This window comes from Papio anubis, chromosome 11 (assembly GCF_008728515.1).
Source record: "Papio anubis isolate 15944 chromosome 11, Panubis1.0, whole genome shotgun sequence".
NCBI classification, from domain to species: Eukaryota; Metazoa; Chordata; class Mammalia; order Primates; family Cercopithecidae; genus Papio; species Papio anubis.
Window position 1 is genome coordinate 108,041,736 of NC_044986.1, and position 23,933 is coordinate 108,065,668.

Consider the following 23,933-nt stretch of genomic DNA (forward strand, 5'->3'; position numbering starts at 1 on the left):
TAGCCCCCGGAAACTCACAAGTTTTTTTTTTCCTGTCTTTCTGCCAGGATGCTGGTTTTTCCTCGGCTAATAGTCATTTGCAATAGGGTCAAGATTTATGCCAGTTGGAATCTCACAGGATATCAGTCACATTGCTTTCTTACAAGCAATTGCTTACCCTTATAAGAAAAGGAGCAGGAACATTGAAAGGAAAATGACATATTTAGCTTAGGGTTCTGCATGACAAATGACTCTTGATAACCTTCCCAGGTCAATTCTGGGAGAGTAGACAAAAGCAAAGAAAACAAATCGACTACAGACATCGACATTCATCTACTCAAAGAGAGAACCAGTCTTTGTGAAAAACAGAGTAAACTTCAAAAGAATCCAGCAATTGCCCTGAACTGAGCCATAAAGAGAAATTAGAAATCGAAAGTTGAAAATTAGGAAGCTCAAGAGCGAATCTGAGGACTGATGTGTTCCACACATTACCTTCAAGAGTGTTTAGTTTAAACAAAGGATAGCTCACATCATTAAATGGTGAGTGACTGTGGTTTCAAAGTCACAAAAAAACTGTAAATACAGATTTCTCAAGTTGAAAGAATCGCAGGATTCCATAACATTGACCTCAGGTTGGGGGATAGGTTCAGAAAAACTGGTAAAATTTGCTCCGCTTTATTTTATTTTTTTAAGTTCCTGGGTACATATGTAGGTTTGTTACATAGGTAAACGTGTGCCATAGTGGTTTGCTGCACCTATCAACCCATCACCTAGATATGAAGCCCGGCATGCATTGGCTCTTTACCCTAATGCTCTCCCCACCCCTACCCTCCCCTGACAGGCCCCAGTGTGTGTTGTTCCCGTTCCTGTGTCCACATGTTCTCATCGTTCAGCTCCCACTTATAAGTGAGAACATGCAGTGTTTGGTTTTCTCTTCCTGCATTAGTTTGCTGGGGATAATGGCTGCTAGCTTCATCCATGTCCCTGCAAAGGACATGATCCCATTCCTTCTTATGACTGCATATTATTCCATGGTGCATATGTATCACATTTGCTTTATCTAGTCCATCACTGATGGGCATTTGGGTTGATTCCATGTCTTTGCTATTGTGTATAGTGCTGCATATATCTTTATAATAGAATGATTTATATTCCTTTGGATAGATACCCAGTAATGGGATTGCTGGGTCAAAATTTGCTCCACTTTTCACCTTATTATCAAAATTAGAATGTTCTCAGAGCATCACAAATAATATATAAGAACATTTCTAAATATGGAAGGACATTTGGTGTTTACCTCATCTGCATGCATCTCATAAGAGTTAAGAAAAACAACCAGAAACTCAGAAGCCTTACAGTGGGGTTTAAAAATGGCAGGGTTTGCTTTGAGAATCCCCTTATTAAGACTTGCTATTCTGGTTGTATTAGCACAGATTTCTGCCTCCTCTATTTTTTTCCTTATGAAACATTTCTTTTACTTCCAGGACAATGGTTGGATTCTGCTTCACTAGCAGTCCATCTCAATGAATCGGTTCCACATATTGCCTTCAAGATTAATTTACTTTTTCTTCTCCGGGACACAGGTAATAACATATCTGACTTTTATTCAGCTTGATTTCAGCCTTAAATCCTTCTTTGGTTATTTTATTTCATTTTTATTTGCCATATTCCAACCCATGAGAAGGGATAATCAATATGATTTTACCTTAAGATATTTTTAAAGTTGTAAACAAGCCCAATAGGGAGTGACCTTCAAAAAGACTTTTATCTTATGGAGACCAGAATTTAAGAAGCAAGACAATGTGAAATTTCCCAGGTTCAATTCCCTCACCAGGTTATACAGAAACACAACCAATAACTGAGTTATCATTAGGGTCAACAAGGACCTCTATAGGAAACATAGGTTGCAATTTTAGAGACCAAATACTATAAAAATCTTTCTTTCTCATTTCATCAGTGCAATGGCCCTTTGGCAATTAAAACTTAAAAGATGTAATCATTATTTTAAAAAATACGTTTGGTTAATTAAGTCAGTGATTTGATTCAATGACAAATTCAGTTGAATTATTTTCCATTGTGTAAATAAAATAACTGGCTATTTAACAGAACTTTCACATTGTAAAAATAAAGTAGCTGGCTGATTGACAGAACTTTTCATTCTTCAACTGGAAATACAGGCATCATATATAGATACAAAGCTGGAATCAAATGAGCTGATGATTACTTTTTGAAGATTACAAACATTTCATTCTTTCCACTTAAATTCACTAAAAGAAAAAAGTTTTACATGCAACTGCTATCACACACCTGTCACTTTAACGCTACAGAAAATGTCAATATTTTCTGTACCTCAAATTACATTCTTTCTGCCTAGAAAGCACTTTCTGGGAGTACAAAGAATATTTCCTTAATGGTTTATACTGTTTTATAAATTCTTCTCTTCTACTCATTTATCCTTCCATTTTTACCAGGTTTTTTTCTCTGTTTTACATTTTCAGCGTTCAGAAAACCCAAATAGAAAAGCCACCAAGCTTACCATTTCAACCAAGGATAAATATAAGAACATCCCAGCAGTGACTGTGAAGATCCAGTCTTGAACGCATGGATCAGCTGACACGGAAAGGCCAATGTATAATCCTATGAAGGCAGTTAGGGAACTTATAAAATTCATCAGGATGGCAGTCTTCATAGAAAGTCCAGAGCTTAAGAGCACAGCAAAGTCTCCTGAAGTTTAAGAGGAAAGGAAAATATAATTATCATTCAATGGAAGATGCCTTTGCTAAAGTAACACACTATTAGCTATTTCAAATGTCAGCACTGGAACCAATTTTATAGGTAGAGTTGAGTGATCAGTAAATAAAATGCTCTCCTATATTTCTCTAGAATCTGTAGCCCATTCATCGTACTATTAGGAAGTTGCATTTCAAGAGTTCTATTTCTTTGGCTGCTCCTAAAGATCGTATATATAAGAGGTCTGTGACATATTCTTGGGTTCTTGATATCCTGTGACATTTCCAACTTAGATAAATGCAAAATAGTCACTCGCTGTCCCAGGGTTTCTAAATCTTTGGGCCTGGAAATTTGCCAGGTGAAATCATGACGCTATATGGGCTTTTATTATTTACTTATGCAGAAACTGCTGTGGGGAGAGAAAACTACTTAATATGAGATTTTTAAAGCATTGCAGAAGTTGGTTAGGAGACAAATTTTTCCCTTTAGAAAATGATTATAGGAAAATCATCTCATTGTCTCCATGCCTTCCCTCCAAGAGAAGATTGATCTGTTAGTAAATCTGAGTGCATCTACTTCTTAGTTTGGAGGATTGAGACTAAAATTCAATAAAGAGACAGCTTGGGGACCCAGCTTTCCAGTTCCATTGCATAACTGTTCCCACGAACAGGGCTTGAAACATCCCTGCTGGCCTGCTGCAGACTGTCACACTGCCCTGTGGTTTTGGGTTGAGGATTGGGGGCTACATCACTGTTGTAGTAGCAAAACTCAGGACCATAGATAGGGGATGGCTTCCAGACCAGGTGCATTTTAATGTGCCCAGGAAGGACCTTGGATAAACTGCTCCAAGAAGGATAGGTCAATAATGAGTCAGTGTCAGGACTTTGAGCAACGGACTCCAAGCACAAGAGGGCAGGAGTTTCCTAGGGACAATGTAGGTGCAAAAGTGGAAGCAGAGAGACTGTGAAGAGCCCTCTCCCTTGGGAGCCTATGCCAGAGCAGCCTCTACTATTTCTGGGTCTGTTTCAGAAATGTCTGTTCTAACCCATCTTGTGTCCTGGAAGGCAAAGAACAGGGCTATATTGTTCTCACTTATTTGTGGGACCTAAAAGTCAAAACAATTGAATTCATGGAGTTAGAGAATAGAAGAAGGTTACCAGAGGCTGGGAAGGGTAGTGGGGTGATAGGGGAAGGTGGAGGTGAGGTAAAGATGGTTAATCACTATAAAAAAAAAATTAGAAAGAATGAATAAGACCTAGTATTTGACAGCACAACAGGGTGACTATAGTCAATAATCCTTTAATTTGTACATTTAAAAATAACTAAAAGAGTATAATTGGATAGTTTGTAACACAAATGATAAATGCTTGAGGGGATGGATACCCAATTTTGCATGATATGATTCTTATGCATTACATACCTGGATCAAAACATCTCATGTACTCTATTAATACATGCAACCACTATGCACACACAAAAATTAAAAGAAAAAAAAAGTTACAGGGCAACTAAGAATATCCAGAAAAAGAGATTTATGAGCATCTGCCACCACACGCCTGTCATTCAATGCTAGGCTTGGCTTTAAACATTTTGTATAAGTCAGGTTGATGAAACCATGGTTTGGTTTTTTGTTTTTGTTTCTGAGATGGAGTCTCACGCTGTTGCCCAGACTGGAGTGCAATGGCACAATCTCAGCTCACTGCAAACTCCACCTCCTGAGTTCAAGCAATTCTCTCACTTCAGCCTCCCAAGCAGCTGGGGTTACAGGCCTGGGCCACCACACCTGGCTAATTTTTTGTTTTTAGTATAATGTATAATCCTATGAAGGCAGTTAGGGAACTTATAAAATTCATCAGGATGGCAGTCTTCATAGAAAGTCCAGAGCTTAAGAGCACAGCAAAGTCTCCTGAAGTTTAAGAGGAAAGGAAAATATAATTATCATTTAACGGAAGATGCCTTTTACCCTGTTGGTCAGGCTGGTCTCGAACTCCTGTCCTCAGGTGATGCACTTGCCTCGGCCTCCCAAAGTGCTGGGATTACAGGTGTGAGCCACCATGCCTGGCTGGTTTTAATTTAAATGTGATTTTATCTTACTGGCCCGTTTGCTGACGTGATGGATAAAGTTTCCCTCCTAATATTTTTCTCACATTTAATATGTAGATTTTAAAGTCCTTGTCAAAATTCTTTAAAGTATTTCTCTGAATGACTCTCTCCCATATGGAATTCTCTGGAATCCAAATAGAGTCATTTCTGGCCCTGGGAAACATCATAAAGGAGTTTAACTGGATTTTATTCCAAGTACAGGAGTTCTTTTTCTAGTCCTCCTCTTCTTATGGTTTAAATAAATTATAAAAGGAAAGTGCTCATCTTTCAATCCTAGGTGAGAAAAAGAATCCTAGTAAACCATAGCTGGAAAGATGTTATTTCTTTCTCAACAAGCCAGAAACAGTAATTCCATTGCCGAACTTACCCATTTCGTGTGGGATTTCATGACACAAGATAGCAATCGTGGTGGTCACTCCTGACTCGGATGATGAGGAAAAGGCTGCTCCTATGGCTAGGCCATCTGCAAAATTATGCAGGCTGTCCCCAACCAGAATCATGATTGCTAACAAGCTAATGACTTTACCTAAAGAACCAAATAAACACAGAAGAAGCATTAACAGAGCATTACATATTTCACCAAATCCTTCAAAACCAACCAGCTTTCCCACCTACCCTTGACGTTCTTATATTCCATCTAATGAAATACCATCACTTTGTTTCAGCAAAAGTCAGGACTAGAGATTTAAGTGTGATAACCAACACACTTGAACGTATGGTCACTGTTTTGCTAACTGGTCTAATAAGATAAATTATATGCTGGCATTCCTTATTTTAACATCTTATGCAGTTATGCCTAAAGAAGAAGGTAAAAACCATGTTGTAGCCTCCCCAAATACCACTGATGACCTTCCTGTCTGTCTTTTGTAATGCATTTCAAAATAATTTAAGAACCTTGCTATAGACTAAATGTTTGTGTCTCCCCAAAATCCATACATTTAAACTTACTCCTCTAGTGTGGTGGTATTAGGAGGTAGGGCCTTTGGAATGGAATTAATACCCTTATAAAAGAGATGCCAAGGAGTTCCCTTGCCCCTTCTGCCACTTCCCGCTGTAGGAAGGTGCCATCTATAACCAGAAAGTTGGCTCTTGTCTTGCACCTTGATCTTGGACTTCTAGGCTCCAGGACCATGAGAAAGAAACTTTTGTTGTTTAGAAGCCATCCAGTAGCTTTACCTAAACTACTTTGGTAGTTTGTTGTAGCAGACTGAGTGGGCCAGGACAAACTTCCCAGGGGAATGTCATTAAAATGGAGTCTATTTTGCAAAGCTGTTCATGTGAGTTAGACTTTCTGTGTCAATCTAGGGCAGTGCTGCTTTCTGTCATTGTGTGATTGTTTTGTTTCCCTTTCTGGTGAGTGCTAATGACTTCCCTGAAGCACCCCATTCACTCCCCACTGTGACTTCAAGAGAACCACAACCAACATTTCTGGCCCCATAATTAGCTTTGCAATAATTACTCAATGTTTTCATCTTCCTGCAAGATAACTTTCAGCACTAGGCCAGTTAAATGTTGAACAAGATAAAGAGAAGCTTCCGTTTTCATGGAATTCTATTACATAATATATATTATCTGGTCAGGAGAGAGCCAATGAAATAATTTTGATCATAATTGGGTTCAGCTTTTTAATGGACAGAATTTCTGTTCTGAAAAATCTAAATTGCATGTTAGTATAACTCAATTGTAGAGTTGAATGACTCACAAGCAGAAAAAGTATTTCAAGCACAGTACTTATTTTGGTAGTAATCTGCCTAGGTAGACCATTTGATAAGAATAGTCATCAATCAATTGTCATAGTCTAAACTTTCATTAATTATTCGGTTGCATATATATTGTGTGACAGGTGTAAGTAGTAGTTATTGTTACTGTTAGAACTGAATGCATAATGCTTTTTTTTTTTTTTGACAGAGTCCTGCTCTGTCACCCAGGCTGGAGTGTAGTGGCGCAATCTCGGCTTACTGCAAGCTCCGCCTCCCAGGTTCACACCATTCTCCTGTCTCAGCCTCCTGAGTGGCTGAGACTACAGGCACATGCCACCATGCCTGCCTTGTTTTGCTGTATTTTTAGTAGAGACGGGGTTTCACCATGTTCGTCAGGCTAGTCTCGAACTCCTGACCTATGGTAATCCACACGCCTCAGCCTCCCAACGTACTGGGATTACAGGCGTGAGCCACTGCACCTGGCCTGAGTGCATAATTCTAATAATTGTGCTCAATAAAAATAGAAAGAGGATACTTCCTGGTTTCTAACTGTTACACGGCCTAAGACTACAAGGGAGATTGCACTTTTTTTTTTTTTTTTGAGACGGAGTCTCGCTCTGTTGCCCGGGCTGGAGTGCAGTGGCCGGATCTCAGCTCACTGCAAGCTCCGCCTCCCGAGTTTACGCCATTCTCCTGCCTCAGCCTCCCGAGTAGCTGGGACTACAGGCGCCCGCCACCTCGCCCAGCTAATTTTTTTGTATTTTTTTTAGTAGAGACGGGGTTTCACCGTGTTAGCCAGGATGGTCTCGATCTCCTGACCTCGTGATCCACCCATCTCGGCCTCCCAAAGTGCTGGGATTACAGGCTTGAGCCACCGCGCCCAGCCGGGAGATTGCATTATAATGTGGTTTGCCATCTTATTTGGGGAGTATGAATTGATTCATATCATATCCCACACTGTGATATAAATAACTTCAGTAAATTGCAGATAGAGCCCAAATTAACATCTAGAAGATAGTTCCATTTACTGTGTTTCAAAGATGGCCTGTGCATTTTACTTCTAAAAATCATGGATATTTAGAAATATCACTGTAAGACTAACTTAATCCTTCTTGTGGTTCACTAACTTATTTTAGTCTTTTCTAAAAAGGGGAAAATTTCAGGCAACAGCCATAAGAACAAAGAATAAATACTGAATTATTGAATTCAGGGAGTTCTTATTGACATTGCCTGGAAACGCTCAGAGTCCAATAATGCTACCAGATCATTTAACTGCTCCTGCCAATTTTCAGAGATAAAGCTCTTCTTTGTGAAAGGAAATTTTTAAAAAACTTGAAGTGATACATTTGACAACACTGCAACATGCAAATAAACTTGTAATTTCCACATGCCTACATGTAGTCCTGGTATTAATAGCATATATTCCAAATGAGGATTTTAGCCAATATTATACCCTGCTAGAAACCAGTGTGGCCTATTTTTGCTGTTGTTTTATTATCTCTGATCATGGGTTTCTAATGTCAGATCATGGATCTGTGGTAACAAGCCACAGGCAAATATAAACATTTGCATGTAAGCCATAAAGAACACGCTGTGTCTATTTCTTAAAATAATTTAAACATTATTTAGCGGGAGGCTGAGGCAGGAGAATCGCTTGAACCCAGGAGGCGGAGGTTGCAGTGAACCAAGATCATGCGGCTGCACTCAAGCTTGGGTGACAGAGAGTTTTAGTGTGAAAAAAAAAAAAAAATTAGTGGAAGACAAGTATTCAGGTATTCACTGGTAATTTAATGTACTCATTACAGAATTACCTATAGTATTTTACCTTTATTCATGTACTTGGCAATCATATTGAGTTCCATGTTTCTGAACTATCAGAGGTTTTCTATGGTAAAACATGGGAGCTGGAAGTAGTATCACTGTACTTTTTAAAAATTTAAATCAGACTGTGGATTGAATTTTTGCATCTTGCCTTTTGAAACACAAGTTGAGTTCCACAGATGAGGTAATATAAAACAAGTCATCAAATATTTGAAGCTTAATTCAATATGTCCTGGCAAAGGGGCAGTTGAGTAATGTAATATGGATGTGTTTACTATTCATTCTGTATGCCAAGCTTGACAGGAAGTAAGCAGGTAAATAGGAGGCCTACAAAATGTCTGAAGAAGACCATCGTTACTCCCTAATCTAGCATCCTCTTTCAGCTCCTGGTTTGACTGGGCATATCCTTCTTTCAAGACCACAACCAAAGAGAAAAAAAAGTCTATTGCAGATCTACTATGTGCCCAGCATTCTAAAATTACTCTTGGAACTAAAAGTTTAGAAGAAAAAATATTACTAGCAATGTTCTAAAAGCAGAAATGGACAAATTTTGAATCAAATAAATAAATTACATGAGTTAATGTATCTAAAACATTTAGAACAGTAGTTGTTATAATGGTGTTTGTTCTTAGCAGTATTTGTATCCCTGACTACATCCCAAGCTAAGGATAAAGACCATGCTTATTTTATTCTGCACTGATCGAGACCATGCTTATTTTATTCTGCATTGCATAAAACACGCCCGAAACAGGGCATATCTTCAAACATTTCTTCAATGAATAAAACAATGTGAAAGGATGCATTGATGCATGCATGAATGAATGAGCACAAAACAATTGTTGATACATTAGCATTTCTTTAGTTCCCCAGTGCTAGGGTTGACCAGCTATATAATCTTGAGCAGTGATTTAACCTTTCTAACAACTAGTTTCTTCATCTGTATAGTTCAGATAATATTTATTCTTACTTAAGTTGTAGGAGAATTGAATGAGATCACATCAACTGTGCAGCCCTGTGCCTAGCATATAAGAAGTGTTCAATACATGTTAGCTATTTTTATTATTTGCTAAGTTATTATGGTAAAATGGGAATAACTAATCATGATGCATAACATTAAAACCTTAAGAAGTTTGTGTCACAAAAGGGTAAAATAAATGAGAAAAAATAGGGCAAAACTTCAAGAGTAACAGATGAAAACCAAAACAGACAAAAAAGAAAAAAAAAAACAAAAAACTTGCAAGAATTACTCAGAAACATAAGCACAGGTTAATAAAATCCTATCCAAAATTGGTCAATTAAATGCAGAAGAAGAAAAAATCATAGCAACAAACATCAACCTTTGTTAATTAAAAATTAAATGAACAAATGAGTTACAGAATAAGATGTGAATAAATGAGATCATTGATTTGAACTCTACCATCTCAATGACAGTGTGATAAATAAGACGTATTTGTGATGAATTTTCAGTAGACTGATAGAAGATGAGAAAACAAAGATACATCCACACTTCACAGTGAAATAAAAGCCTCAACCTTCACACAAATATATTTAGAAATGAGCTATGATAAACACACAAATGTTTACATTAATTGAAGTTTCCCCTGAAGGGAATTAGTTTAAATCAACTAAGAAAAACTTCATTTTTAAAGGAAAGAGTAAAATTGATATGAATATGTAGTAAATTTGAGAGCTGGATAGGAATTAGTTTTTATTACAAATCCTATTGCAAAGTTTTTCATAATAAACTACATACCCAATATGACATCTACATGGTTTTGACATTTTATTTTCAAACAGACATAACTGTTTTCTATGGCACTTTCTACATGTAAAGTTTAGCTTGGTACTCACATTTTCGGTTGGGGGCTGTCATACTGCCTATAGGCATTTCAGCTGCCTGTGAATCTTCTGGGCTTTTCTATTTTAAATTAAAAAATAACTGATGAAACATAAATAATAGCCACGATCTTGTTGGAAAATGAAACACCTGGAGAGTTATGTTGGTTTTTAAAAGACATTTTAATACTCTAGATGTGTATTAGAACCTCTAGGTTTCATAGACACACACGATGTAGAACTGAAAGTCTGTGGGCAAAGCAAGTCTTTTGCACTCTTCATATTTAGATGAAAATAGCACTCTCAGGTAGATCAGAATCTTCCATAGAGAGCTGAAGGCTACTGAGACAGTCTGTAATTCAGACTCATAAATTATGTAAACCTTTATGAAATTCAAAAGCTATTAAAAAAATTATTCTTGGCCTAACTTGGCACTTCCCCTGCAAGGTGGATTGTGGATTTAGGATTCATCCTCTAATCTGTGAGCAGTGGATGTATGGAATCCACTGGATGGAAAAGAAACCCATGCCAACTCAACACCTCATTTCATTCACGGCAGCATAATATTCTGTGTTAACTGCTCTGCCAGTCAGTAAAAGAATCTTGCCCATTAAGAAAGTAGACCCACCGATTTATAAAAGACAACAATAATAGATTCAAAGTTTTAAAAAATCCTTTTATACAACAGAGAAGTGAGATTTTGAAATTGACTTCATGAGTATAAAGATTACATTTTATTTCAGAGACTGACTCATAGTCCAATTTCTGAAAAGATATTTTCCCTCTTTGCGCCTCTGATTTCAATTCTATAAAAAACTTTTTATCTGCATATTAAATATGTCCTCTTAAAAGCATATTCATAGAATTCTATCACCCAAAATTGTACAAATTTTGACGCAAATGTAATGAGTTAAATGCATTTTGTGTGTGTGTAAAAGAGAAAGTAAATTTTACATATTAGTAACATTCACATATTAGAATAATAGCAGCTATTCAAAAGATAATAATAGGCTGTTTTTGGAGAAGGATGGCTGAGAAGTAAGGCAGAGCCTGTAGGATACAGAGAGCAGGAGGCAGATCTCTTACTTGAAGTTGGGTGTATACAGAAACAAAAAACAATGTGATCCCTTTATGTTACACCAAAAACCTAATTATAATCACAATGCTTTATAGTTCTGTTAAAATACCAGAATTTAGATATTTATTCTAGAATGTTTTGTCTTATTTTTCAACAAAAGCTATTTATTGTCACATTATGTAAAGTAATTTAGAGCCAAACATTCAGGACTTCTTATTAATTGGGGAAAAAATGTACGTTCTTCTTTATCCTTGAGTTTCTTGAAAAAACAAGAAATTAAACTCATCAAACACTCCTAAAAGTTCGTACAATTTCTATTATGCTGTAGGTCAAACTTGCAGCTTAAATAACACGAGGAATTATGCATATATTAGTGAGCTGGAGTGTTCAAATAGCTCAAGACTCACTAAGGTACCTTCAGAGATTTGGTTACATGCATCTTGGGGCTCTGGACACTTCAAAGAGAAGGAATAAGGTCAGTATTAAAGTGATTTTTGAAACTAACCCCACCTGAAGTTATCTTCTTTCAAACCACATTTAGAATATCTAAGCAATAAATACAATTAAGGCTCTTAAAATCGTATTTTAAAGGAAATTTCTGGCTCCTATCTCTGAGTTAGCACAGGATCTGAAATCTACTCCTTGACTTCTATTTTGCTATGTCAATATCTCAGGAATAGCCTCCTCATTTCTACTGAGGAATCTATCCTTACACTGTAAACGCTTTACCCCAAGGCCATGGTTCCAGGAGGCAGGGATTTTAACAATTAAACATTACTTTCATATTTTTCCCATTCCTATACTTACTTAAGAATTTGAATGGGAATATTGTTTTGAACATGATTGGGCATTGTGCTTTGAGAATTAATATAGAAGATTTTATTGTGGAAAAGTTAGTAGAATGAAGGCACTTAACTATGAAACATCTCATTAGGCAGAATCAGTTCTCTCCTGCGTTATGAAATGAACACCCCAGTCCTAGGTGCACTGGGTAATCCCTTGCTCAACATCTGTTTGCATTCACCTAGTCATGGCTAAGGATTACTCAGAATGCAAAACCCAAAGGTCAACTGGTTTATGAAAACTTGTAAACACAAGGATTAAGGACGTGTCTACGATGTCAGTCTGATCCACACGTGTTTGAAAGTGATGCAGAGAGCAATGATTTGAATCTGTGGAGGGTGCTTGTTGCTCTTCAAAACAGCTTTCAGGTGCTTGGCCGAGTTTTCTAAACAGTATTTATCATAGTTAAGAATAGGTAAAGCAGGAGTATGGAATCTGTTTGTCTACCCTACTGATTTTCATTTGTTCATTGAGGAATAAAGGAGAGAAGATAATCAGATGAATAGAATGCTTCAGGTCAACAACCTACCAACTGGATAGTTGAAGCAGATTTGCCTCTGCCTGCCTGGTCACTTAATTCAGAGTTGAGTGCAAGATGGTGGGAATGTCCCACGTGCCCATTAACCAGTGACAGGCCCTGCTGGATGAGGATGATTTAAAATTAGTGTTGAAGCCAGAAGAACACAGGTGTAGTCTTTGTCAATGCCATGGTTCCATTCCATTGCCTATTGGCCAAAATGGTAGTTGCCACAAAAGAGAACTGGGATGCTTTAAGAATGGAATGCAACTTCAAAAATGTCTAGTGATGATTGAAGGAGTCTTGAATAGTAGTAGTTTTTATACTGTCTTTTTATTTACTAAAAAAGTTATATTCACACAAAATTAAATTTGAATTCTTTCTGGAGATACCACAATGATAATAATCAAAAGTATATTGTACCCTGTGACTACTAAAATAACGTCTCTGGAAATATATTCATCAAGGAAAGCATTTGCAGTTCCTAAAACATATGCATTCCTTTTATTTTAGGCAATATTATAAATCTTGAAATTATGCTCTTAAAACTCATGTGCTCTTAAACTCCCTGACAAGCCCATAAACAATCTGAATAAACTCTACATTTTTGGATGTTCAGAATTTCTTTCACTCATTACCATACTGGATTTCTAACTACTGAGTTATTGGTATGTTGGCTTTCTAATTTAGTTTTCCCAACCCAGAAATGTTAATCCATTGGGTATAAGTGGGGATTTGTTATTTTTTTTAATGCTTCTTGAGATTAGCACTTCTTTTGTGAAGGGTAAGTTCCTAAACTTTTAGGGTAAGTACTGTAATAGAAGTTGGCATTCCTAATTTCCAAATTACCATAACATCCTAGTTTGAGCCCCAGGCCAAAGAAAAGTCCTGCTTTATTAGAAAACTTTTACAAAAGGTGACTTGTAGTCTATTTGAATTCATGACATCTATTTATTGCTGAAAAGTTTTCAAATATATAGAAAGCTGAAAGAATTGTACTGTAATGTAAATATAGAGCTATCCACTTCCTGGATCCTATGATTATTTTATTAAATCTATTTTATCATGTATCCATCTATCATCCCTCTATCCATCCATAAATTCATTTTATTTTTTGATGCATAAAACAGAATTTTGAACAAATTTAGGAATGATAAACAATACGTGCTATTTATTTTTTCCTTTTTTCTCTTTTTTTTTTTTTGAGATGGAGTCTTGCTCTGTCACCCAGGCTGGAGTGCAGTGGTACGATCTCGGGTCACTGCAACCTCCGCCTCCCGGGTTCAAGCAATTCTCCTGCCTCAGCCTCCCGAGTAGCTGGGATTACAGGCGCGCAGCACCACGCCTGGCTAATTTTTGTATTTTTAGTACAAACAGGGTTTCACTTTGTTGGCCAGGCTGGTCTCAAACTCCTGACCTCAGGTGATCCGCCCGCCTCAGCCTCCCAAAGTGCTGAAATTACAGGCGTGAGCCACAGCGCCCAGCCCATATTTGTAGACATTTATCAGCTACTGGCATAATAAAAGAAATTACTAAAGCTGAAAAAATATTTGCCACAAATTTCAAAATTTCTAACCTACTGATTTTTGTAATTTTAAATGCCTTTAAGATAGAAAATGACATGTGATTTTGTGGCTTTTCCAAGTTTTTGTTTGCTTATTTGTTTAGGTTAAGAAAGACATCCAAAACGCTGATTAGTAGCTAGAATGTTGGAGCCCTTCAGTCCCCAGACATAAAATGGTGCCCAGTTCATAAACCAACCATGAAGGTTAAACAAAAGGTCGTAACAAGTACACTAACTACTCAGGAATAGATGTTTTAAAAAATTAATATCTTATTAGAAGGAGCTGTGTATTCTTGAAATCAGCATTCCATTAGACATCCCTTACACAGGTAACTTCATTACTTTTGAACAAGTACTTCTGAAGTAAGAGATGAATGTATTATAAGACTTTAAAGCACAAGACAAATAAAAATATACCTTGTCATTTGGTGATACAAGAAGAATAAAACATTTTTCTATCAAGAAAAATCCATGGATGCCTCCAATTAATCCCAACAGTTTCCAAATATGACCTTTGCTTTCATGGAAATGCCCAAATTCTGGGGCTTCCTGCTTATGTAAACCAAGAACCTTCAGGAAAAAAAAAAAGGCAGAAAGAAAGAAGGACATAACTTTTGATGACTTAACTATCAAATATCAGGCCCAGTGTTGAATATATTTAATTTTCACTCTGGGAAATGCCATGACAACTATTAACACAATCACTAAAAGTCCAGTTTGCTTTTGGGTGTGTGAATACTTCCACTATACGCTTTAACCAGGGTCAAATAAAATGTGTACAACAGAAAACAAAAGAGAGTTTTGAATAGCCTGTGCTAATGAACAGAATGAAACCTAAGCTTTATTTCTGCAAGTACCCTAGATTTTCATACAAACTCAGTCCTTCGGCCAAATTGTTTTTCAGAAGTCCAATCTGCATCTGTTTGTACAACAATGCCTCATAAAATATTAATAAATTTTATATTTCATCTGGGGTTTATTCTCATGCCCCATTGTAATCAAAGTAAACTTTTATTAAATATCAGATAAGTAAGAAATCCACCTTGAAGACTTGTTCCATTGGGAGCATACTGTATGACTGATAATATTTGTCAGGTGTCTGGGACACAAAAGAACACAAGAAATGTATTGGGAATTCTTTTGTAATTGACTCGTCCCATTGGTTGAGTCATTCCACTGGTCAACCTCATGATTTCTTGTGAGCCAGTAGATCATTCTATACCATATCCCTTCTCTTAGAGAAGGCAATTTATGAAGTAGCTCATAAATGGTTTCCAGATTTAGAATGTTACCATTAAATTTTAAAAAGGAACAAGAAATAATATGTGTAGAGATTGTATGTATATACATTCATACATATATGTATATAGGCATTTAGGTGTGCATACATATATGTACGTGTGTATATGTGAGTATACATATGTATCTACATAAATACATTATGTATGTAAATATCACTAAAAAACAATATATGTTAGTCAACTTTTTCTCTTCCTAAGGACATTAAAGGATACCCATCTAATACTTCTAATGATTATTATTGCACAAAATAGAGAACATTTGTAATATCATAAAAAAAACAGAAGAAAAACCCCAGATCTCAAAATAAAATGTAGATCTTTCAGTTGAACAAATTTAGCTGACTAAAAAAGGCAATCACATGAGTAGCGTTTTTCTCACTTTTGTGCAGACGTTTGAAAACTTGCCACAGATCACTGATTTTCCTAGCATGCCACCACACTTGTCCTGCATCTTTCCTTGTCTCTTTTGTGTTTTCTTCTTTTTCTCTCTCCCTTTTTTTTTTCTCTTGAGACGGAGTCTCGTTCTGTTGCCCAGGACAATGGCACAATCTCTTGGCTCACTGCAACCTCCACCTCCTGGGTTCAAGCGATTCTCCTTCCTCAGCCTCCTGAGTAGCTGGGATTACAGGTGCACACCACCACACCCAGCTAATTTTTGTATTTTTAGTAGAGATGGGGTTTCGCCATGTTGGCCAGGCTGGTCTCGAACTCCTGACCTCAGGTGATCTGAAGGACTGCCTTGGCCTCCCAAAGTGCTGGGATTACAGGCGTGAACCACTACGCCTGGACCTCGTCTCTTTTCTTAAGCAAAAAAAACTGTCTACAAAATTTGGTGAAACCCAGCTAATCTCTTAAGTTCTCCTCTGTAACATGTTGTGGCCATCCTCAAGTCCACCTTTGCTGTGGGCTCCCTGTTTGGGGGAGACTCAGCCTGACCTGAGAGCCTTTTTCTGCTTCCCAGGCTCCTAGGCAGTAAATAATTCTGCTACCACTGCTGTGACCTAGAAAAAAGGCCTCGGCCACCGCCTCTAGTCAATCATAAGCCCTGAAATATTTCCAGGATATTAGATTATGAGGGCAATTAAAACTCATAATGGTTTTATTTTTCCAATGCTCCCTTTGCGATTTTCAGAACATTGAATAACAATTGAGCCTCTAAGCAACAAGAGTGACCCTGCAGGAAATTGCCAGAGGCTTGTGGAAAATTTTAACCAGCTCAGGCTTTGCTGGGATGGGGATCATTGGTCCACCGTCATCATCCCTGGTAAGAGATTTCAGAGGGAAGAGAAAACCTCGTCTGTAGATGACCTCAACTCAGGTTTTACTCCTTTCTTTTCTGAAAAAGAGCCTCAGCACATGTTAACAGGAGGCAGCCTCCTGATGCTTACCTGTTCCATAAGAGAAATTTAGACACTGTTAGGCAAGAAGGAGAATTCCACTGTAGTGGCTCAAATAAAGAGACATGAAAGATAAGACTATTACAGAGGTGGGCAGGGTCAAGGGTATAAACAAAGGATAATGAGGCACCCAGAGGCATCCCAGGAAAGCATTGCCACCCTTAGGGGTGCAAGGGAAAAGGGAGGAAGGCCAATGAGCCGCAGAGCTGTGGGGACGCTGTCCACTGGAGACCCACGGCGAATCAGCCACTTCTAGAGCGGATGCCGGAGCCGGGAGGGAGCTGGGCACAAACACCTCTGCCCCTGTCTCCTCCTCCCCTGAGTTTTCCATTGCTTCCCTCATTGGCTGACCGCAAACAAAAATCCAACCTGCAAGGTAGCTGAGGAGCTGCAGCCTTCTGGGCAGAATAGAAAGAAGGACAAGTGAATTAGGCCATTTTTGTGTTGCTATAAAGAAATATCTGAGGCTGGGTAACCTACAAAGAAAAGAGGTTTAATGGGCTCCTGGTTCTGCAGGGTGTACAGGAAGCATGGTGTTGGCATCTGCTTCTGATGTGGGCCTCAGGAAGCTTCCAATCACAGCAGACAGTGAAGGGGAAGCAGGCACATCACATGATGAGAGAGAGAAAGCAAGAGAGAGGGAAACGGGGAGATTCTGGACTTTTAAACAACCAGGTCTTGGGTGAACAACCTGAATGACAACTTTTTTTGAGACAGAGTCTCGCTCTGTCACCCATGCTGGAGTGCAGTGGTATGATCTCTGCTCACTGCAACCTGTGGTATGATCTCTGCTCACTGGCACTACGCCCAGCTAATTTTTGTATTTTTAGTAGAGATGGGGTTTCACCACACTGTCCAGGCTGGTCTCGAACTCCTGATCTCAAGTAATCCGCCTGCCTTGGCCTCCCAAAATGCTGGGAGTACAGGCGCATGCACCATGTGCAGCTAATTTTTGTATTTTTAGTAGAGATGGGGTTTCACCACGTCAGCCAGGCTGGTCTTGAACTCCTGGGCTCAAGCAATCTTTCTGCCTCAGCCTCCCATAGTACTGGGATTACAGGTGTGAGCCACCATGCCCTGCCACCTTTTCTTTTATTTCTTTTATTTCAAAAACACTACTACTATGTGGCAAGCCTAATGTTGGGGCATCTCTTCTCTTCTACAAGTGCAGAGAGGCTTTGGGGAAATACTATTTCTTTTTAAGGAAAACACCAGCCACCATATTCTCTCTTCGAAGTCTCAGTAAAATTTGGCGTAAATACCTCCAGAGGTTAAATGTGAAGAGAAATGAAGCGAACTTTATCTGAAATGGAAAAGAGCAGATTACCTGAGGGATAAGGTGGAGCAGAGCATCCCCAGACAGTGTCCCGACGGCCAAGCCCACAAACAGCTGTAAGATAAGTCTGTAGTTCTCCTCACAGCTGTGGAAAAGGACCAGTGCTGTCCCCAGCATGGAGCCCAGTGTGAGAAGGGTGACAGCCACCGTGCTGTAGCCATATTCTAAGTCAAAGGAGATCATAAACACAGTAAGTGCCCAGTGCCCTCCATTCCGGCCTCAGTTGGCGAAAATGCCAGAAGAATCAGTCTTACAGTAACAGCCAGTAGGGATATGGAATTTTTAAATAAATGTTTTGTTTTCATTTTGAGATAGGATCTCTCTGTCACCCAGCCTGGAATGTAGTGGTGCTATCATAGCTCTCTGCAGCCTCCACCTCCTAGGCTCACGTGATCCTCCTATCTCGGCCTCCCAAGTACCTGGGACTACAGGTATACACCGTCATGCCTGACTCATTTTCTGTTTTTTTTTTTTTTTTTGGAGAGATGGAGTTTCGTCATCTTCCCCAGGCTGGTCTTGAACTCCTGGACTCAAGTGACCCACTCCTCTCAGCCTCCCAAATTGCTGGGATTACAGTTGCGAGCCCACTGCTCCCAATTTGGAATTTTTAAATAAGCGTCTTGTTGTTTTTGTTGTTTTTGAGACAGGTTCTCACTCTGCTGGCTTGAGTTGGGGTGCAGTGGTGTGATTATAGCTCACTATAACCCTGAACTCCCAGGCTCAAGTGATCTTCCCACATCAGTTCCCTGAACAGTTGGGATTACTGGCAGGTGCCATCACGTCCGGCTAAGCTTTTATTTTTAGTAGAGATAGGGTCTGACTGTGTTACCTGGGCTGGTCTCAAGCTCCTGGGCTCAAGCAATCCTCCTGCTTCACCTCCCAAAGTGACGGGATTACAGGCATGAGCCACAGCACCAAGTCTTATAAGTGTTATATGCAGTAAAAAGTTTTTAAATTTTTAACAAAAAGAATGAACAGATTTTCTATGGTCTAAATGTTTGCATCTCCCCAGAATTCACATGTTGAAACCTAAGCACCAAGGCGGTAGGTTGTATTAGGAGGTAAGGCCTTTGGGGTGTGATTAGGTCATATACTCTTCACCCTGTTGAATGGGATTACGGCCTTTATAGTGGGCTGAAGGGACTGGAGTTCTTCCCTTCACCAGTCCATGAACCAGGAAGCCGACCTTCACCAGACACCGAATCTGCTAACGCCTTGATCTTGGACTTCCCAACCTCCAGAACTGTGAGAAATAAATGTCTGTTGTTTATGTAAGCCATCCGTTTGTGGTATTTTGTTATAGCATGGACTAAGACAAGACTTTCTTCAAATAATCCTGTTGTTTGGAAGTTACTCTGACTACCCCTTACTAAAAATTGTTGTGGCAAGCCAGGACTAAGCTCACCTCCAACCCTCAAAGAAATTAATTTCTCTCACTTGAAACTACAACATCCACTGACAGTCACTAGTAACAATTCTCACTTAATCATATCTTAAACTTCTCAAAGGCAAAAATGTAGCTCTTACATAGGAAGCGTAAGGTTTGGCCCTGTTGTAGACCTATGTTTGTGTACAAAATGAGTACATGTTTTGGAAGAACTTCCTTCCAAAAGCTGTCTGAATTATTTGTAATGTCCAGAATGATATTATTTTCAGTGACTAAAATGAGTGATGTTATTGGTGATAACTGACCAATGAAAGTGTTACAGTTGATAATAAAAATCTGAATAATCTACATTTTGGATGATTGCAATGATTTTTATAATATTTAGAATTTCATGTTTCTAGGCTTCCTTTTTAAAAACATTTATAAAGTATAATTTGTAAGGTTATTCAAAAGAAAAACATATATATACACACATATGTACATATATATGTGTGTGTGTGTATACATATGCTGAGGTCATTCCACAGATATATATGTGGAATCATATATATGTATATGACGGGAGAAGAAATAAAGGAGAAAAGGGAAGAGATAAGATTAAAAGAGAAGGAGGAAATGGCTTTCAGAGTCAAGTACAGATAACATAAGAGATTTTCATTGGCTTGTGGATATTCAAAGCAAATGCTTATTTCTCTACCTATTTAGAAATTACTAACAAGTCATGGCAAACTAGTTAGTAAACAATGAGGAAAGCTAATTAGGAAATTAAACTGTCACTTTCTTCAGTGACTATAGATATATAATAAGTTAAATCAAACAATCCTGGTGTCAAAATACTTAAAATTCATTGCAATTAAAAAAAAAAAAACTATCCTCTTAAAGTTTGTTAAAGTAGAAAATATTTCATTCTCATCATTCTTGCATTTTTCTAAAAGGTTCACTCTTTAAATTAGATCATTTTATTTTATTTTCATTTTTGAGACAGAGCCTCACTCTGTCACCCAGGCTGGAGTGCCGTGGCACAATCTCAGCTTGCTGCAACCTCTACCTCCCGGGCTCAAGTGATTCTCCTGCCTCAGCCTCCCGAGTAGCTGGGACTACAGGTGCCCACCACCATGTCTGGCTAATTTTTGTATTTTTAGTAGAGACGGGGTTCCATCATGTTGGCCAGGCTGGTCTCGAACTCTTGACCTCAAATGATCCACCACCTTGGCCTCCCAAAGAGCTGGAATTGTGGGCATGAGCCACCAGGCCCAGCCTAGATCATTTTAATAATATAATTGGTAACAGAAAAATAGTCTTCTGAAATTAAGAGGACCTTTACTGAACTATAAGTTCTAAATTACCCAGGGATCTAATATTAAAATAGAGTTGGTAGTGTACTCAGAAGAGGTAAAAAACTTTTAAGCATTTATTCCCATACCCCCACTACCACATTTTCATTGCTATGGAATCCCTATGAAATGGTTTAGAAGCAAGGTGAAATGAAGAGTTATTCTTCTATAGATATAGAATTTTAGTTTTGCAAGATGAAAAAGTTCTATTATCTATTGCACAACAATGTGAATATACTGAGTTGTGCAAATACAAATGGTTAAGATGGCAAACTGTATGTCATGTATTGACCAGACACCTACATCATCATTTCTTTCATCATTCTAATGTAATAAAAATACCCATGTTATAGAAACTTCCCTGAAAATCTTCAACGAAGTTTCATATCCCATTCTTCCCCAAATAGACTCTATGTGGAAATGCCATTCTTTTCTTTTATTACATAAATTAAAGATATTTGAATATTAACATGGGCACCTGGACATCTAATAAAATTTAAAGCTGTCCCATTTGAAAAGTGGTAACTGCAAAAGGCCACAAAATGCTAAGAAAGCACAATGACAAATCAGGGTATGACATTTCCCAGGCAAAAGGCAAAGTTGAAACTTCTTCAGTTATTTTGCTACCCCCCACCCCTGTGGGCTCCTACCCATGCAGGAAAATGAACGTTTCATAACTTCAGAGGTTAGCAAATCTTTTTAGATTCTCTATGGGTCGTATTTCACTGGATTTCATGTAGGAAGGACAGCCTCGAAACCATAAAGTATCTGACCTATGGTCACAGGACTCTGCTAATTTACCCCAGGTCCCTGCATAGGTGCCATGAAGTCTTGATTGGCATGAGGCAACTTGCAGACAGGTTCTAAAGTTTCCCATGATTACAATAGAGCTTGACCTGGCCACTAAATTCTTAGCCACTTCTGAGCAGCTACTCTGAATAGATCTGAAACTTAATTTGTACATGGCCATAAAACTCCTGGAAATTCAAAGGTGGTGCTTAGTGGTTGAGTTTCAGTATACGGAACAGTATTTTCTTAACAATGTCTCCCCAAGTCCTCCTCCCTTCAGTATGATATCATACATTTCTATAATTTCAAAAGAACTTTTGAAATTAAAGCCTTTCCCTATTCACATAATGCAACATTTTCGATTGAGGACAGGGATGTTTTTCTAGGTTTTTTGTTTTTGTTTTTGTTTTTGTTTTTGTTTGAGATAGAATCTCACCCTGTCGCCCAGGCTGGAGTGCAATGGCGTGATCTTGGCTCACTGCAACCTCTACCTCCCGGGTTCAAACGATTCTCCTGCCTCAGTCTCCCGAGTAGCTGGGATTATAGGCGCCCACCACCATACCCAGCTAATTTTTGTATTTTCAGTAGAGACGGGGTTTCACCATGTTGGCCAGGCTGGTCTCGAATTCCTGACCTCGTGATCCGCCCACCTCGGCCTCCCAAAGTGCTGGAATTACAGGAGTGAGCCGCCGCGCCAGGCCTAGGTTCTTGTTTTTAAGACAGGGTCTCTCTCTGTCACCCAACTGGAGTGCAATGGCATTGTCACAGCTCACCACAGCCTCAAACTGCTGGGCTATAATGATCCTCCCGCCTAAGCCTCCTGAGTATCTGAGACCACAAGTACATGCCACCATGCCTGACTAATTTTTCTTTTTGTAGAGATGGGGTCTCCCTATGTTGCCCAGGCTAGTCTCAAACTCCTGGGCTCAAGCAATCCTCCTGCCTTGCCCCTCCCAAAGTACTAGGATTACAGGTGTGAGACACCGCACCTGGCCTTTCTGGATTCTTTTTTCTTTTTTTTTTTGAGATGGAGTCTTCCTCTGTCACCCAGGCTGGAGTGCAGTGGCACAATCTCGGCTCACTGCAAGCTCCGCCTCCCGGGTTCCTGCCATTCTCCTGCCTCAGCATCCCGAGTAGCTGGGATTACAGGCACCCACCAGCATGCCCAGCTATTTCTTTGCATTTTTAGTAGAGATGGGGTTTCACCGCATAAACCAGGATGGTCTCAATCTCCTGACCTCGTGATCCGACTGCCTTAGCCTCACGAAGTGCTGGGATTACAGGCATAAGCCACCGCGCCCAGCCCCTTTCTGGATTATTTAGTGAGTGTGACATGTTGGGATGTTTCCCAGGAAGAGTATTCCCAAGAAGTGTCTAGAAGTTCATTCAAGAGGAGATACAACTTTTTTCATAGGTCTTAATTTCAAAACCCTTTTCCGAGCAGCCTATACATTCCAGCCCCAAGCCAGGTGGTAGGAATGTCAACATGCCCAGGGATGCTCCTAGGTGCCACCGTGCTGTCTTCATCCGTGTTCTGAGCCTCACTGAATGACCACCAAGTGCTGAGTTATTTAGCTGCTCACTATTAATGAAGCTCTTTTTCTCTTAGTGAATGTGGAATCTTAGATATTTAGGCCTGGCATGTTTTTGTTCACCTAACATTTTCAAGTAAGCCTCTTGATGTTACAGAATCCACTGTGAGTTAGAGGTGGGTAGCTGAACAGCTCAGCTATGATTGGTATTGCAGGTTATCTCAAAGAGAAAGAAACACAGCTCTGAGAAAATAATGTATCTAAGGCCCTCATATCAATGTTAAGTTACTTGTCACATTTTTACTAGATAACATGGATTGTTCTCAGACAACCATTTTTTTTTTTTTGTCTTTTAAATATACAGAGCTTTAAATTTACTGAAGACATTTTTGTCCACGTTATCCCATTTGAACCTCACGAGTACCCAGTGAAACCCTCAGAGAGATCTCATCTCTTGCAATGACTCAGTGGGATACAGGTAACTGCACATAATGATCCCTTGCCTTCCTGGGACTGAGAGCTACGTCTGGGAGGCTGGTATCTCCCTGGATGGGTCACCTTCATCCCACAGCAGCCCACTGAGCTTTGGTTTCTCATAATGTGTTTTCATTTTTTATACATGCCATGATGTGAGAAAGGCAGCCCTATAGGATATCACTGCTTTCTACTGGGCTGGAAAAGAAACC

At 38.9% G+C, this 23,933-nt stretch overlaps 1 protein-coding gene and 1 long non-coding RNA gene across 3 annotated transcripts in view; one reads left to right on the top strand and one right to left on the bottom strand.

The window, feature by feature from the left end:
• The window catches only part of SLC39A12 (solute carrier family 39 member 12), an 83,684-nt gene that overhangs the window by 30,544 nt on the left and 29,207 nt on the right, over positions 1-23,933 (bottom strand). The window contains exons 7-13 of one of the 2 annotated variants that reach the window (XM_021943106.2): positions 18,197-18,369; positions 14,589-14,741; positions 12,620-12,730; positions 10,185-10,251; positions 5,180-5,338; positions 4,521-4,615; positions 2,516-2,608 (exon numbers count right to left, since the gene is read on the bottom strand). In XM_021943106.2, coding sequence (XP_021798798.2) covers positions 2,516-2,608; positions 4,521-4,615; positions 5,180-5,338; positions 10,185-10,251; positions 12,620-12,730; positions 14,589-14,741; positions 18,197-18,369 — 851 coding nt within the window. The remainder of the gene's footprint in view (positions 1-2,515; positions 2,609-4,520; positions 4,616-5,179; positions 5,339-10,184; positions 10,252-12,619; positions 12,731-14,588; positions 14,742-18,196; positions 18,370-23,933) is intronic. The other variant, XM_021943107.2, reaches the window with a different exon arrangement.
• LOC103887345 lies at positions 48-2,887 on the top strand. Its single transcript, XR_002524195.2, has 3 exons — positions 48-519; positions 1,464-1,562; positions 2,478-2,887. It is a non-coding gene; the product is annotated as an uncharacterized LOC103887345 (long non-coding RNA).